The sequence below is a fragment of the Poecile atricapillus genome, chromosome 24, assembly GCF_030490865.1.
Source record: "Poecile atricapillus isolate bPoeAtr1 chromosome 24, bPoeAtr1.hap1, whole genome shotgun sequence".
Lineage (NCBI taxonomy): Eukaryota > Metazoa > Chordata > Aves > Passeriformes > Paridae > Poecile > Poecile atricapillus.
In genome coordinates, this window is record NC_081272.1 from 884,819 (window position 1) to 901,187 (window position 16,369).

Here is a 16,369-nt window from a genome sequence, read left to right on the forward strand (position 1 = left end):
GGGGATGGATTGTGGGGCTCAGCTCCCCTGAAAAGCTTCACCCATTTTTACAGCAATGCCCCCAGGATCACAGCCTGCTCTGTAGAAGCACGAGGAGGTCACAGCAACTCAGCAAACATTAAACGAGCTGCTGAGGGGAGAGCAAAGATGGGGAGAGGGGAATAGGAAAGAAGCAGGATGAGTTCTGTAATCAACACCTTTTCAAAGCACACTCGTACAACAGACCCACTGAAATACCTGGAGTCTTCTGGAAGCACTGGAATTTGTCAGTTCAGAATTGTGAAAGTGGTTTTGCTCCTCCTGAGCGAGCACCATGACAAGGAAGCAGAGCAGAACAGCAACAAGCACAGAGAAATCCCAACAGGAGCACACCAGGGCAATCCCAACTGGACAATCTTATCTGCAGCTGCCCATCAGGAACAGTAAAATCCATGGATTTGGAGGAAAAGAGTCTCAGAGTAACTTTCTGAATGTTTCAGTGTGTTTTCTCTCCCCTGTATATCACAAGGATTTTCCAACTTGAAATATCCAACTAAGCCAATCTACTCGTGCTCCTTCTACCTCATGAGACATTTTCAGGGGGCAACACAAAGCAGAAAACCAAATTAAATGTTCCAGTTCCCCTCCAAGCCACCCCTCCACTATGGAGAAATCTCTGTGAAACAGATCAGCCAAACCAGACATTTCATTTCAGCAAAGAATTGTGTTTCAAATTCCCTGGGTATCAAATTAGCACAGCCCTTTTTTCCAGTGTTGGGGAAAGGAAAGCCCTGAGCAGCTCAGTGGGACACAAGGAAGTTCCCATGAAAACTCAACAGGTTTAATGAAACAAGGCCAGAAATCACCTTCAAGAGCTGAGCCAGAGGTGCTGTGCCGTGGTTTGTGTGACAAGGGACTCACTCCAGCACTGACAACACACTGGGAGCACATTTCCACAGAAATCATGGAATGGTTTTTTGGGTTGGAAGAGACCACAAATCCCAGCTCATTCCAGGGACACCTTGCACTTCCCAGGCTGCTCCAAGCCCTGTCCAGCCTGGCCTTGGGCACTCCCAGGGATGGGACAACCTCTCTATCCTAGGGAGTTAAGCATCACTTAAACAGGATTTCACTTTGGAAGAACAACCACCAGGGCTGCCTTTGCTCCCAGGACCTTTCCAGAGGATCACAAGTCTCAAGCAGGCCCTGGCCAGCAGCTCTCAACCCTGTGAGCTGTGCCCAGCCCCAGCTGCTCCCAGGGCAGGAAACAGCCTGGCTGCAGGAGCTGTGCTCCGAGGGTGGCTGCCAGAATTACCTTCTGCCTCCGCCTGAATCCCAGCTCCCAGCCAACAACTCGCACGCTCACGCTGCCAAAAGGCAAAACTGAGCAGAAACCCCGGTCCCAGCCCTGTTGTGCTCACTATTCTTCACCAACACCATGTGAAAAATTCCCCACATTCAACAGGACCATCCCTGCAGAGTTCTATTGTCTCCAATTATTAATTAAACATGCTCTGAGAGAAAGCAAATGCCTAAAATCATTTGCTTCTACCAAGCAACTCCCACACTACCCAAGTGCAATTCAGACAGTCTAAGTATATCCACTGCCTGCAATTCCAGAGGGACCACCAGCACACAACTCTCCCTTCTCTCTGCTTCAAGCACACGCACGCACGAGCCACGGGAGACCCCAGCCAAGAAAACCCGGCCAATTTTCCTCAAAACCTGCTCAGTGTTGATAACCTGTCCCAGCTGAATATCCTGAGTGTCTTTTCACTCCCCCCAGGAGCAGCAGAGGCTGTCTGGGTTTGTGAGGAGATCTGTGCAACCTTTCATACCCAAGGCAGATCCAGCCCGGGCCATTCCTCACCTGGACCCATCCCCTCCCCTCCCTATGGGATGTCCTGATCCCTATCCATGTTTTTTTCCTGGATAAACAGCACACAAACACTCCACTGCAGCCAGGGTAACTCTCTGCCCAACAGCAATCAGACAGCCTAAACACTCAAATATTAAAATTACCGGGGACCCTGCCACTCAACCTCATCCTGCTGCTTTTTGTGGGTAAAAAGAGAAAAATTTGCAGTTAAGTGTCCTCCATGGAGTTTGGTGATTATGGATGAGGAGCTGCAAACACCTGGGATTTTGTTCAGGAGATCTGAGAGACCGAGTCAGGAAATCAAAAATCTGATTCCAGCACCACTTCAGTGTCTGCAGGGACAAAGGAGACCTTACAGCACAAGCTTTTTGTGGGGATGGTGAAGCTTTGACACCTAAATTTCTGAAATTACAGGGACATCTTTAATTGCTTCATTTTATATAAAAACCCACACACACCTTCCAGAGGAGGAGGGGAAAATGCAACAGGAAAAGAAAGTTTCTAAGCAAAACACAACAGACATTTTCCTGCTGCTCACAGGAGGACACCACCAGGAAGGAGCTTCTCTCCTCCCTTCCTTGGGAGAAACTTTTCCTCAGGCCATCCCTGCTAAAGCCACTCTCAGCTCAATTCCCAGAGCTGCCAGTAGGAAAAGTGACCAGGAGGAACAGCACAATGAAATCCATGGAAAAGCAGGTTCCTGCAGCACTCCTGCCTGTTTAATGCCACCACGAAATGCCATCATTTGGTAAAAGCCACCAGCGTTATCACCAACAGACACATGTCTGTCTACACACCCAACAAAAACAATCTGGGATTCAACAATTAAAATCCTTCTACCTTTAATTACGACCTCCCATGCTCTAGGCAGACATTAACCTATATTAGCCTATAATTATTTTTTTTTCTGACTTCCCATTATCTTTTAGCTACTGAGTTTCCCAACCAGTCTTCAAGGCTGAACAATCTTTGAAAGTCTAAAATGAAAAGTGCAGTAATAAAAGTGCATCCCTAAGAAACTGAGAGCTGGGAGACATCCCTAATGATTCCCTACCACCCTGCATGTCCCAGCACTTCCTTCCACTTCTGTTTTTGCAGGCCAAATTCAATTCTAAACCCAGCTAAACCCAAACTGAATGAAATCACTTTGCATGCGTGAGATTTGTTCTTGCTCCAAGGAATTTATAATTTAAGAAGCAGATGTGGAGGGGGCCAACAAGTCAAAAAGAAGGGCAGTGTTAGTATTGCACATCCTGCACTCTGCTCCCCAGGAGTAAAACCCTGAGGCAAGCAGAGAACCATGGAAAAAGAGGGCAGGAGCACCAAACTCTGATAAAAGTGATAAAACTCTGATAAAATGCCCATCAATCACTGGAGCAGCCGGTATCAAACGAGACAGGGAACAGGGTTAGTGCCCCACCTCAGAGCTGACTTGGGAGAAATTAGACACAAAGATTGCTCTAGAGATGAGCACTGAATGCAAAACCATTGGAACTACGGCTGTAGCACATTTATCACAGAGTACAAGGCAGCAGGAAGCAGAAGAGATAAAAACCCCAATGTTAATTCTGCTCTGCTGGGTTATTTCCTGAGCCTCAGCTCGCAGAACTCTCAGGGGAAACACAGAGCATCACACAGAATCATCTCTGAGCTCCATCCTGCAGGTGTGATCTGGCCACACAACCTCCTCACCCCTGTCCTGCCACCACACCATGCAGGAGTTGCATTTGAAAAGATCATTTAAACTAGCAGAAGTTAATGAGCTTTCCCTTCATTAAGTGGTTTATTTATTAGGATCATTTCATTGCACAAGTTACTGAAGAAAATCAAGCTGAGCAACACTTCTGCTGACAACAGGGCAAGCCTCTGGAACAGGCAGGATTCTTTTGTTTGAGTGAAAGTTTAAGTCTTCCCATTATTAAATAAATAAATGAAAGTTTTTAGCAGAGTTTTTAATGACTGTGAGCTTGGAGTGCCCTGTCTCCACCCCCCCTTATCTCCAGTGAATTTTGTTGTCTTTGCTTTCAGGGATTTGCAGTGGAAGGAGGATGAAAGTGTGAGCTGGAGAAAAAGAGGATTGAGAATTTATGACATCATTTGAATTCATGAAGTCATCTTGCCACAAAATGCCCAAACAATAGCAGGCCCTGCCCGGGCATCTCCACCCCAAGACTCTGTGGTGGCTTTGATTTGGAAAACCTACAAGTCTGCAAGAAGAAATTCCTGCTGATTGTTTCTTTCACAACTTAAAACATTAAGATCTCTGGCAGCGATGCCTCTTGAAGCAAGTTTTACAGTTAGTGACTGAAAACTCGGGTAATAAACAGAAAAATGACATCTGTTTCAAAGCAGTTATTTCTTCTCAAGTGATACCTAAATACTACATTTCTCCATAAGGGAAAAACAACAATATTTCTCTAGCTCCTTAGCTCATACTGCAGTATTTTATGTGATTTTTCTTCCAGAACAAATTAACAGGGCACTTGGGTTTATTTCTTTGTTGATGTACACACTGCCTTCGGTGAGGCTGCAAAATTCCCTGCAATGTTTGCTTTTAAATGGTCTGGTTGGCAATACATCCCCTGGGGAGGCACAGCAGAGGAGCCAGCGCTTGGTCGCTTTGATTCCAGAAACTGGAGGCAGGAGATGCTCGTAAGGGTTGCAAAAGCTTTGTGTCTGCTGCCCTGGCAATATTTGTGGGGATCATTCTGCTCTCAAATGTGCTTACACTCGGGTTCTGCTGCCTCGGAGAGGAAGCACTCGTGTGTCTTTGATGAGTGAGCTCCAGGTCAGACAGAGTGGAGTGAGTCAGCCACTCGTTTAACTGCAGCACCAGTGACAATGCAACTGCTGAAAGGACTTCGAGTAAACAGCCTGGCCCACCACCCCTCTAGAGACTCTGAGTGCCTCCAAGAACTTCCTAAAACCACTGCTTGGTGACACTCTTGAGGCTGCTCTTCTCACTTCAGCTACACACACCATCACCACCTTCCCCTCTACATGACAACCATAAAAACCCAACCCCAAAGCAAAGAAACCCACTCAAACGTACCACCAGCAACTTCCACTCCTGTGTTTTCCAATATTGGGAATGGTAAAAGCCCAACCTACATGCATTGGCAGTTTTGTAATACCATTACATAAGAATTATTTAACTACAGCAACACATTTGAAAAGCAGCAGCAGCAGCAGTCACAGCTATGCTGGTTCACACATCAGATAAAAAAAAAAAATCAATAAAGGGAGCGATGAATTTTGTAAACATGCATTGGACTGTCACAGGGAGTGGATCAGGATTTGGGATTTCAACACCCTCAAGAGCAGAAACCTCTCAGCTCAGAGCTACCAGGGCACCGCCACTCTAAGAAGAGAGAACAAACAGCACCACTGTTGCCATTCCAACTCCACCAGAACCAGCTCCAGCTTTAGAAGAGCACCGTGAAAAGCGTCTCTGAGAAGCCTGCAGGGCTGACTCGGGAAAGCTGGGAGTGCTTTTCTACCTGATGCTCTGCATGGATGTTGTCCCCGGTGGGCCAGCGGTGTTTGCTGTTGTTGTAGCCGCCGCCGCCGCTGCCTCCTCCCCCGAGCTGCTCCCCGTGCTGCCTCTGGAAGAAATAATCCACCATGGCGTCGTCCTGGGAGCGCCCCGCCACTCCTATGGATCCTGGCACGGGGCTGGAGTGTGTCCCTGCTGCAAGGGCCTGGTTTGCAGCTGGCTGGGGCTGAGCCTGCGAGCCTGTGCCAGATGTCAGTACCACAGGCATGGTGGGGTTGGCTGTGTCTTGAGCGTGCTGCTTCAGGTGGGGGCTGAACGAGTCCTGCCACAGAACTGCTTTTCTCTTCAAAACGCACGCTACGCTCATTCCACCAACACCTGCAGGGGGGACACGGGGGAAAGAGAAGGGAAAGAGACATGAAATCCTCCCAGCTGCAGCTCTGAGTGTTAAATAACACACCCATCTTGTGACTGCCAGGGCAACACCGCTGTGGCAAATGGGGCTCCTTCAACACTCGCTGTCTCTGAGAACCCAGCAGCTACCAGGGCACTGGGGACACTCAGAAATGTCACATTCCGTGCTCCAAGGGGCCAGGAGGATGCACAGGATGCTCGTGAAGCACCAGCAGAATGGCAATTTCTGCCAGGGACAACACACTGACTGGGAAACAGCCCCCAAAAAACCCATGGAAGGCAGTGACACCAGGACCTGCTGTACCCGTCCAAGGCACGCAAAAGAGGCTGGGTCCCACATCCACAGGAACACTCAAGGTCCCCTGTATCCCACAGTATCCCAAAGTATCCCACAGTATCCCAAAGTATCCTAAAGTATCCCAAAGTATCCCAAAGTATCCCAAAGTATCCCAAAGTATTCCCTCAGTCATGCAAAGGAACAGTTTGCTTTGGTTTTGGGTTTTTTTTTTCAATGCAAACTTCAAATCCTGGATTTCTGCTTGTACAGCTGATGGAGCCCCAAGCACAGCGTGCACTCTCGCTGCTAACTCCCAAGCTGTGCTCAGGAACCAGCAGAAGCCATGGACATTCTTTATGGAATTCCCTGGAGAAGGAGCAGCAAACCTGGGATCTTGGCAGAACTTTCCAGAGCAGGCACAGCCAGCACTGCTGGTCCTGCTGTCCATGGCACCGGGGCAAAACCGCACAACTCCAACACATTTCAGTGCCCACAACACCCCAATAAAATACCCCAAAAAATGAAATACCCCACACGAAATATGCCTACAGATTAAGATGACAGCAACTCACGAACTTCCTATCCCCCAAACATTTTGATAACGTTCCAGCAGCACAAAACCACAGAAGTTTGTTTGTTATTTTAAGGCAGGACTATCAGAGCAGTAAGGACACTACAGGTGTGAACAGCAAAGTGTTTTCCCCGTTATGTAATGCTCACACGACAAGCCCAACTCCTTTTTAAAGGCATGGGATAATCTGAATTCATCTTTATTAAAAAGATTGATAGTTTATGATTTAAAGTACCTAAAAGCAGCCCCACAGAGAGTTCTGAGGATGAATTTGGGGTGGTGGAGCCCTGGGAAGCTCCTGGCAGAGCCTCTGTTCCCTCCCTGCTCCTCGCAGTAGCCTGAACAACACTCAACTACTACAAACAACTTCTACAAACACCCTGCTAACGGTGGGGAGACCAAAATAAAAGATCTGAGTCCTGTCTTTGACCAGATTTTGTCAGGTTTGCCCCACGAGTGGAGCATGAGGTTAATATTGGGAGGAAAATGAGTCAAAAAGCTGCAGCCATCAGGTTGTTTTAATTGCACCTCCAACATCACTCGGTGCTGCACACACACAGCCCCCAGGGCCGCTCCGCAGGGCTTTTTATACACTCACAACTTAAATACCAGGGACATCCAACAGGACTCACTCCTCCAGCTTTCAGAGCCTGGAAATCACCACCTTCCCCACATAGTTAAAAACACACTGGAAACTCGATATGACTAAATCTTGACTGATTCTAAGACTGCAATTCGGTTTAATGGCGTTTTTCCTCTAATTTCCTTCTAGCAAACAGTATCAAAATCTTTCAGTAACATCACATGAAGCACTCGAGCTCCTCTATGCAAAAAGAATAAAAAAAAATTTAAGTAATTAATGGTAAGAATTTAATTTATCATCAAAACGAGGTGAGCATTAACTGCAGCAATGAAATCTGAGCGGGCCCCTCGAAAGGAAGTTACAAGTTATCTCAGGGCAGAGCGTAAAAAAAAAAACAACAACCAAACAAAGGAAGATACTATGAATCCCCACCAAAAAAATTCCCAGTATCTCCAGACTGTGCCCAGCCCATTCCCAGCGCCAAACAAGGTACAAAGTTGCACTGCCGCAGCCTTTGCTCCTTCAAAAGGCCGCGCGTCCCACCGGCCGCCAATTAATTGAATTAATTAATTGAATCAAGGTGTTTCTGGTGAAAATCGGGAGGCTCCAGAAAAGCGGAGTGGATGAAGGAGAGGCTGCTCCCAGGCGCTTCCTCTGCTGCTGCGAACACGAGAGGCGAACTTGGCCCAGGAGACATTTTGCAAGGGAGCAAAGGGGAAGGGAGCGCTGCGGGCAGCTCGGCTCGGGGGCTGCTCCCAGCCGGGTTTTTCTGGGAATTTGGCGATCCGGACAGCGGGACAGCTGAATCCTGTCACTCAGAGCTGCTCGCTGTCACCTACACAGCAAACCCGCAGCTGCTGGGGCCTCCCCAGCCTCTTTCATTCCCAAACTCTTCCTAAAAATAGAGCATCAACTTTTCCCAGGTGGGCAGAAGGGCGGATTTGCAAACAAAGAGCTCAGGGAGGGCGGCTCTGCTTTTCCCTGGATGAGAACTCGGCACGGGAATGAACCGCTCCGTGTGCTCACAATTCTTCCCGTTCTGGGACGCTCCGCAAACAACAAAAAAACTTCCGAGGAATCTCCCCCGCGAGTTTGAATCACCGCTGGTGACAACGCTGGATAAAGGAGATTTAATCCGCACAGAGCCCGGCTCCACAGCCACATCCCCACGGCTCCGGTTCCCCATTCCCCTCAAAATCACAGATTCTTACAAAAAAAAGCGTTTCGAAAAAGTTCAGCCCCACAGCAGAGGAGTTTGGGCTGGGTGGGTTTATTTTTTTTTTTTGTTGTTTTTTTGGGAAGTTGCAGTGGGAATGAAAGCAGAGCCATTGTTTGAGAGCGGTGTGGCCTAGCAGAACTTTTAACGTTATCCCTGTGTTTTCCTGGAATCCTGGGGAGACGCAGCGCTCAATTCCTGACCCACGGCATTCTCAAAACCAGCATTAAAAACCCCGAAAGGACCCACGGTCCCCCTTACCCCACCTCCATCCCTCCTCATAAAGGAAATTCCTTACTCATGATCTGCCTAGTAAAAATCTCTGCTCCCAACAAAGTTATTAAACATTGACCAAAGCAAACAACAACAACAACAAAAAAAAAAAACCCAGAGAATTTCTCAGGTTGGGGCGAGAGGCTCTTAAAATTCCAACTTTGCAGCTCACAAGGGCCGAGGCTGTTGTTATGTGAGCACGAGATAAAAACAAGGGGGGGAAGAAAAAAAAACCCCAAACACAAAACCCCCGGGGTCACCCAGCACATCTAAAAGGTTTGGGAGGTTTTTTTCCTCCCTCCCGCCGCCAGCCCCGACCCTCTCCTCTCCCAGGGACCCCCCCGAAGCTCCGAGACCCCCCCAGGAGCGGAGGGGAAGGAGCCGAGCACCCCCCGGAGCCCCGGGGGCAACAAAGCGGGGCCTCGGCCGGAGCGCCAGAGCCCCCCGGGAGGGAGCCCCGAGGAGCAGGGGGAGCCCCCCGGGGTGAGAGGCGTGCGGGGGAACGGGGAACCCTCCCCGGGAGAACGGGGAGCCCCCCGGAGCGGGGGAGAGCGGCCGGCGGGGCCGGGCCCGGGGCAAGGCGGCTGCGGGCCGGGATGGGCCCGCGCCCCCCCAACAATAACCCCCGGCCCCGTTACCGGAGCGCCCGCGGGGCCGCGCTCGGGGCCCGGGGGTCTCTGCTCGCCCCCTCCCCGCTAACAATGGGCCCAGGCCGCGGCCCCGACACGGAGCGGGGCGGGAGCGCCGGCGCAGCGCCCCCGCCGCCGCTCGCCTTCGGGGCGGCCTGGGGCCTCTCCTCCCGCGCCCCCCGCCAATATGCGCCCACCGGCGGGTCCGCGGGGGTCCGCGGCGCGGCGGGGCCGGCGCCGGGCCGCTACTCACGGGCGGAGCGCTCGGATGCAGACGGATGCCGGGCCCCCCCCGGCCGCTCGCCGCTGCCTCTCCCCGGCCGCTCACTCCGACAACATGGCGGCGCGGCGGGGCCGCGGCCGCGCTGCACCACGGGAAGGCGAGGCCGCTCCAGCGCCGCCGGGACGGGGCGGGATGGGAAGGGAAGGGACAGGAAGGGACGGGATCGGATAGAACGGGATGGGAAGGGAAGGGAAGGGATGGGATGGAACGGGATGGGATGGGGTGAAACGGAACTGGATGGAACGGGACGGGATAGAGCGGGATGGGATGGAGCGGGATGGAGAGGGATGGGATAGAACGGGATGGGAAGGGATGGGATGGGATGGGATGGGATGGGATGGGATGGGATGGGATGGGATGGGATGGGATGGGATGGGATGGGATGGGATGGAACGGGACGGGATGGGATGGGAAGGGACGGGATAGAACAGGACGGGATGGGATACAGCGGGATGGAGAGGGACGGGATGGGATGGAGAGGGATAAACCGGGAAGGAATAGACCGGGACTGGATGGACCGGACCGGGACGGGACGGGATGGAGCGGGACGGGATGGACCGGGGCGGGATGGACCGGGACAGGGCGGGATGGAGCGGGCCGGACCGGGAAGGGGCGGGATGGACCGGGGCGGGATGGACCGGGACAGGGCGGGATGGAGCGGGCCGGATCGGGAAGGGACGGGATAGACCGGGACGGGACGGGATGGACCGGAAAGGGACGGGCCGGACCGGGATGTGCCCCGACCCCGCCGCGCCGCCCGGGCCGCGGTCAGCCCGCAGCGCCCTCCCAGCGTGGCCCCTGTCCCGGCCGGGGGTGCGGGCACAGCCCCGCGTTCAGCCCCGCGCTGCCGCTGGCACCGCCAGCAGCGCTCGCTGGCCGGCCGGGGATGTGGCTGAGCCCCCCCGGCACGGGCACCCTGATTTCCCCGCTAGCCCGGGCATTCTGCACCCCGCTGGACACCCCACCTCCCCCAGCCTTGGCGGTCCCAGCTTGCGCACACCGAGCCGGGACACCCTGAGCCCCCCAGCCTGGGCACCCCGAGTGTTCTCCGCCCGAGTCCCCCACAGCCCGGGCATCCTGAGCCCCCCAGCCCGGGCATCCTGAGCCCCCCAGCCTGGGCATCCTGAGCCCCCCAGGCTGGGCACCCCGAGTGTTCTCCGCCCGAGCCCCCCACAACCTGGGCATCCTGAGCCCCCCAGTTTTGCTCCGGAGTCCCCCAGCCCTGGCACACCGAGCCCCCAGCAGCGGGGATGCCCCTCCCGCCCCAGAACCGCCCCGGGGGCGCCCAGCGGCGCCTCCTCTCCCTCCACCAACAGCCAAACACAATTTTGGGGTGGTTCCCCGTGAGTGCCTCCCCCTCGCCATGTGCCGCGGGCACCGGGCCGGGGCTGCGGGGGAGCTCCAGCCCCCGGCGGGCGGTACCGGGCAGGGCGGGCGGCGCTGGACGCTGGGAGCGGTAGTTCTGCCCCGGCTCCTCCATGTTCAAGGGACAGCAGTGGGGCAGCGCCTTCGTGCCCCTCCTGCCCCGCTGCCTTTGGGGGGATGGAGCGCTCGGTGCGCTCATGGGATGTTCTCTCTCCGCCTTGGCGAGGCACGCAGGGGAACGGGAGGGGAGAGCCCGAGCTGGGAGGGTTCGGGATGTGCGAGGAGAGAGGAGCAGCCGCGGTCTCCAGGGGCTCCGGCCGGCCCTGGGGCACAGAGCCCGCAGCACGGGCGGCTCCCGCAGCTTTTGTGGCTTGCGAGGGTACAAGAAGTCACTTCAAGCGCGGGTCCTCGGTCATTAAAACACGTGCAAAGCTGGGTTCAGCCGTGCTTTGCATCCATTCCCCGCTCCATGGGCTGGCGGGGCGATGCATGGGTGTTTCCACCACCTCTTCCAGCGTGCGCTTCCCTTGGGGGGCAGCAGGACCGACCCCGACCCCCCAAAACCTCGGGAAACGCGGCTCGGAGGGTTCGGTGCTGAACCCCAGGCCGGGCGTGACAGGCAAGGGTCGAGATAAAACAGCGAGCAAAGGTTTTCCCTGCGAGCCTGGGCTTGGAACCGAGCCTGGCACAGACACACAGCAGCGCCCTGGGCCAGCAGCAGCCCGGCTTCTGTGACCTGGCCAAGCCCTGCTGGGATAAGCCCGGCTCTGCTGGGCTCGGCTCTGCTGAGACACGAGTGGATGAGAGGGGGACACGGCTCTTCTGGGTCATTGCTGTGTCTTGAATTCCCTGGAGAGGGGAGGGGGCTGCAGAGGGAGTCCTGTGAGGAGCAGCTGAGGGAGCTGGGAAGGGGCTGGAGAATCCCTGAGGGAGCTGGGAAGGGGCTGGAGAATCCCTGAGGGAGCTGGGAAGGGGCTGGAGAATCCCTGAGGGAGCTGGGAAGGGGCTGGAGAATCCCTGAGGGAGCTGGGAAGGGGCTGGAGAATTGCTGAGGGAGCTGGGAAGGAGCTGGAGAATTCCTGAGGGAGCTGGGAAGGGGCTGGAGAATTCCTGAGGGAGCTGGGAAGGGGCTGGAGAATTCCTGAGGGAGCTGGGAAGGGGCTGGAGAATTGCTGAGGGAGCTGGGAAGGGGCTCAGGCTGGAGCAAAGGAGGCTCAGGGGGAATTTCTGGCTCTGCACAAGTCCCTGGCAGGAGGGGACAGCCGGGGGGGTCGGCTGCTCCCAGGGAACAACATGAGAGGAAATAAACCCAGGTTGTGCCAAGGAAGGGTTGAGTTGGATATCAGGAAAAATTTGGATATCAGGCATTGGCACAGGTGGTGAAGCCCCGACCCCTGAAAGTGTTGAAAAAATAGGTAAATGTGGCATTTGAGGACGTGGTTTAGTGGTGAACATGGCAGTGCTGGGTTAATGTTTGGATGATCTTAGAGGATCTTTTCCAACCTGAACGATTCCATGGTTCTGTGGGGGTCCGTGCAGTGTCCCCAGCGGTGCGGGAGAGGTGATGTGAAAGGTGGAACTGTGTCGTGTGGGAGCTGGAGCAGCTGAATCTGCCTGCACACCCTTCTCCTGTGGTGCCACCCATCCCTGGGCTGACACCAGCCACGGCCCCTGGGTGCCAGAGATTTGGGCTGTAAATCCTGGGAGAACAGGAGCTCTTTCCCACTCTGTCCTCACCGGGCACAGAGGGCTGGGGTGTCCCTGCATGTCCTCTGGTCACCGCTGGGCTCAGTCCCTGCCAGCTGCCACCCTCAGCACCCCAGCTGGCTGTCCCTGCGCTGTCCCCAGCGCTGCCCACCTACCAGGTGGGCTCAGCACACACCCAGGCTGATGCTGACACTGGAAACGTGCTCTCTGTTAATTAGACCTGGGATAATTACAGTTGCGCCGCTGTAATGAGAGGGGGAGGGAAGGAGTCCTGCTGGGGATGGAGTGTGAGTGGTTCAAACCCTCATTTGCCGGTGAATTTTGCCGGATTTAGGGAGAAGTCCTGCGGCTGTGAGGCTGAGGGGGAGTTTGGGTCTCATCTCCAGCACTTCCATCCCTCCCACAGCCTCTCCTGCCTCCCACCGCTGCCATCCTCTCTTCTGCCCGAGCTCCCAGCTTGTTGCCATCCATGGAAAAGTCTCCCACTGGGAGAACACGCTGCTCCAAAAACTTCAGAGCCAGAGTGAGAGGAGCAGGCAGTGAAATAACTTCCACCTCCACAGGAGAAACCTTCTGGGGGTGGAAATGTCCTTCTGATCTTCCTCGCACCGTTGGCCACCAGGAGCTGCCCCAGCTGACCCCAGCCCAGTCCTGACAGGAGTTATCCTGGGATACATCTTCATCTGCAAAGGGAAAAAGGGACCTTCAGGAGGTGACTGCTGTCCTCCCACCTCCCAGTGACTCACTGGAAGGGCTTTTCTCCCTCTGTTCCCCACAGCTTCAATCCACGGTGATCTTCACCAAGCATCAAAATTCCACATCCTGACCCACTGCCCAAATCCAGAGCCTCCTTCCCTGCTCTGCCCAGATGCTGTTCCTGGTGGCACCGTGCCCAGCACCACAGAACCTTCTCTTTGAAGGCGTCTGAGAGCAAACCAACCCAGCTCTGCTGCTGTGATTCATCCTGCTGGGAGCAGAGCTTCCCACAGCTCCCCAAGGGAGACACCTGCACGGGACAGGGGGTTCACCTGGGGAAAAAACACATTGGGGACTCCTAAAAGTGGCTTTGGTGCTGCCCCAGGGAGGCCTGGCTGTCCCCAGCCTTGGGACATCCAGGGCTTTTATTTCAGTGACAATTTGATGCCTGCAGTTAAAAGCTAAACCGAAGGAAAGAAGATCTCCCTCTGTGTAGAGCACCAACATTTCCTTGGCCACCAGAAAAAAGAAATCTAAAAAATCCACTGACTCAATTTTTCCCAAACCAAGCCAAAAACTGCTGAGGTCTTTATGCAGAATATTTTCAGAGTGTGCTGGCTTGACCAAGAAACCTTTGAGAAGCCAAGTGCATCATTGATTTGCATCATCGGGGCAGCATTTCGTCAAACCCCGGCGCCGTGAGCCACAGCTGACAGCCACAATGGCCAGAGCTGGGCAGCTGGGACACCTGAAATCAGGGACCTTCCCAGTGTCACCTTCATGGAAACGCTTCCTGAGCTGGAGCTGGCAGCAGGGAATGTCCCTGGGCTCTGCAGCAGCTCTGAGCCATCAGATAAAGCCCTGCTCTCCACCGACACCTTTCGCCCACGGGTTTCTCTCCACGCTCCTGTTGAGGCACCCAGAGCAGATGGGTGGGTTTTTTTTTTAAAGGAGTCCCAGCCAAGTGTCTAAAAGCAGCTGCTGAAATGTTGTGGTTATGGGAAGCTGCAGGGAATTCTGGCTGTGGAGCCACCTGGCAGCAGCGGGGTCTGAGAGTTTGGTGTTGGCCGCAGAGCTGCTTTTCCTTGTGAGAACAGAGCCCCCCAAAATTAAAGTTTTTAAGCAGCTCCCACCCACCAGCTGGGCTCAGGGCTGTGCTGAGCAGTGCAGGGAGTCCCCAGTCCCCAGTGCAAGGACAAATCTGCTCTGGGAATGTCCTGGGGGTGCTCAGGTCCCGCTGTTCCCTCCTTGTGTCCAGGGAAGCTGCTGTGCCAATGCCTGCCTCTGCTTCCCGGGGGAATGGGCTTCTAGCACAGGATGGAGAGAATCCAGGGGAAAACAGCAGGATGGACAGAGGGATGGAGCAGCTCTGCTGGGAGGAAAGGCTGGGAGAGCTGGGATTGTTCAGCCTGGAAAAGAAATGTCAGGGTGACCAAACTGTGACCTTCCAGTGCCTGAAGGAGCCACAAGAAAAGTGGAGAGAGATTAACGAGGGCTTGGAGGGACAGGACCCAGGGAATGGCTTCAAACTGGAAAAGGGGAGATTTGGGTGGGATCTTGGGCAGGAATTGTTCCCTGGGAGGGTGGGGAGGGGCTGGGCTGGAATTGCCAGAGCAGCTGTGGCTGTCCCTGGATCCCTGGCAGTGCCCAGGGCCAGGCTGGACATTGGGGCTGGAGCAGCCTGGGACAGTGGGGGTGACCCTGGGGACAGTGGGGGTGACCCTGGGGACAGTGGGGGTGACCCTGGGACAGTGGGGGTGACCCTGGGGACAGTGGAGGTGACCCTGGGACAGTGGGGGTGACCCTGGGGACAGTGGGGATGACCCTGGGGACAGTGGGGGTGTCCCTGGGGACAGTGGGGGTGACCCTGGGGTCAGTGGGAGGTGTCCCTGCCATGGGTTGGATTTAGGTGATCTTTAAGGTCCCTTCCAACACAAACCATCAATGGTTCTGTGATCCCAGTGATGTCTCTGCTGTCCCTCCTCAGGTTTGCCACAGCTCACGGAGCCGCTGCAGGAGGCAGCCAGGGCCTGGCAGTGAGAAATGCCCTGGAGAAGTGGAGATAAACCCGGGCTGGATTTATGGGATCCATAATAAGAGATACACAGGACTTCTCACTCTGCAGGGTCAAGAAGGTGTTTTCCCCAGGGCCCAGGCAGAAAGGAATGTTTTGGTCAGGAAAACGTTTGGTAGACAGATGTTTTTGGGTTTTGGCAGGCACAGGGGGTCAAGTGTCATTGGATCACCCCTCTGCCACCCCCCTGCCACACTAAAAATGAGAATGGAGTTGAGAAACCTGCAAGAACGGCAGCCACACAAAAACCCGACCCAGCTCTAAACCAGGAAAAAGGAAATTTCATGTTTGGTTTAGAAACCACCTGGGTTTTCCCCCAGACCTGGCTGCCCAGACGTGTCACAGCTCTGCTCCCATTCCCACCTTTCCAGCAGCCCTTTGAAGCTCTGCCAAGCCCTGCAGGGATGCTGGGGAGCGATGCTGAGGGTTGCCAGGTGAGCAGCTGCGGTGCCAGGGCCGAGGGATGGAGCTGGGGGATGGAAATCCACAAAGCAGCTCCAGGCAGGAGAGTTCAGGTGGTGGCACCTTCATCCCAGGGGGGTTGAGATCCAGCTGGGAAGGAGCTGCAGGATCCATGGCCAGCGCTTCCAGGGCCGGCTGGAGCCCTGTCCCTGCTCAGGGCATCCCAAAATCCTGGCTGGATCCTCCCAGCCGCACCCCTGCGGGCCCCAGGCGGGCTGGGGGGACACGGGGACCCCTCTGCTGCTGCTGCCCCATCGGGGAGGGAGGCAGAACCTGCCTGGGGACATTGTCCACACGCTGGTGCCACCTTGTCCCTAAATGCTGCCCTTGTTTGGGGTGGCAGCAGCTCCTCGGAGGGATGGGTGAGATCCCCTCTTTGGGGATCATCCCCCACCCCATTCCCTCTCCTCAATTCTCTCATTAACGCTCCGAAGCGGGAGGCTGATGAAGATTTCCAGCTCGTTT

At 54.9% G+C, this 16,369-nt stretch overlaps 1 protein-coding gene across 8 annotated transcripts in view; it reads right to left on the reverse strand.

The window, feature by feature from the left end:
- PUM1 (pumilio RNA binding family member 1) overlaps nt 1-9,719 on the reverse strand; it is a 73,176-nt gene extending 63,457 nt beyond the window's left edge. For 6 of the 8 annotated variants that reach the window (XM_058856771.1, XM_058856768.1, XM_058856770.1 and 3 more), the window contains exons 1-2: nt 9,571-9,719; nt 5,359-5,732 (exon numbers count right to left, since the gene is read on the reverse strand). In XM_058856771.1, the coding sequence (XP_058712754.1) occupies nt 5,359-5,721 (363 nt within the window). In that variant the 5' untranslated portion in view covers nt 5,722-5,732; nt 9,571-9,719. Of the gene's footprint in view, nt 1-5,358; nt 5,733-9,510 lie in introns of all 8 variants that reach the window. The other 2 variants (XM_058856765.1, XM_058856766.1) reach the window with 2 other exon arrangements.
- Between the last annotated feature and the right edge of the window lie 6,650 nt (nt 9,720-16,369).